The 516-nt window shown below is 39.3% G+C and overlaps 1 protein-coding gene across 1 annotated transcript in view; it reads left to right on the plus strand.

Annotated features, from left to right (window-relative positions):
* Positions 1-516, plus strand: part of LOC116689051 (solute carrier family 12 member 2) — a 21,116-nt gene that overhangs the window by 1,548 nt on the left and 19,052 nt on the right. Inside the window, exon 2 of the mRNA XM_032515363.1 lies at positions 206-331. Within this exon, the coding sequence (XP_032371254.1) occupies positions 206-331 (126 nt within the window). The remainder of the gene's footprint in view (positions 1-205; positions 332-516) is intronic.

Genomic DNA, 516 nt, shown 5'->3' on the forward strand with positions numbered 1-516 from the left:
CCAGAGCAAACCTTTCATACATTTATTTAATTTTTTGATTCAACTTTCATATTTCTTATAATTTAACAGCCAAAAACTATCATTTTTATAGTGAACTCATAATGATACGTGCATCTTTTCATAACCAACAAAAGTTTGAGACTTTCATTATTACTCACTTGTCTGTCTCTTTGTCTTTCACTCTTTTCCCCTGATTGGTTGTAAGGAGCCGTTTGAGGACGGTCTGGCCAATGGAGAGGAGCCGTCAGCGGCCGAGGAGGCGGCGGCAGCCTTGGCGGCAAAGGAGGCAAAAGGAGGAACTATCAAGTTTGGTTGGGTCAAAGGAGTCTTGGTTAGTGTTCTGTACATGGACGAAGCATTCATAAGTTACTGCCTGTGATATTTAATGTGATCTGATACTAATAATGATCTGAAATAAATGTTTTATCCTGTTGTTTTAATAATCCCATTCTTCCATCTGGGGATTTAAGATGGTCCCGAACAGAGATTAACTGTCTCTGTGTGTTTGTGTGTGTG

Source organism: Etheostoma spectabile, chromosome 5, assembly GCF_008692095.1.
Source record: "Etheostoma spectabile isolate EspeVRDwgs_2016 chromosome 5, UIUC_Espe_1.0, whole genome shotgun sequence".
Taxonomy (NCBI): domain Eukaryota; kingdom Metazoa; phylum Chordata; class Actinopteri; order Perciformes; family Percidae; genus Etheostoma; species Etheostoma spectabile.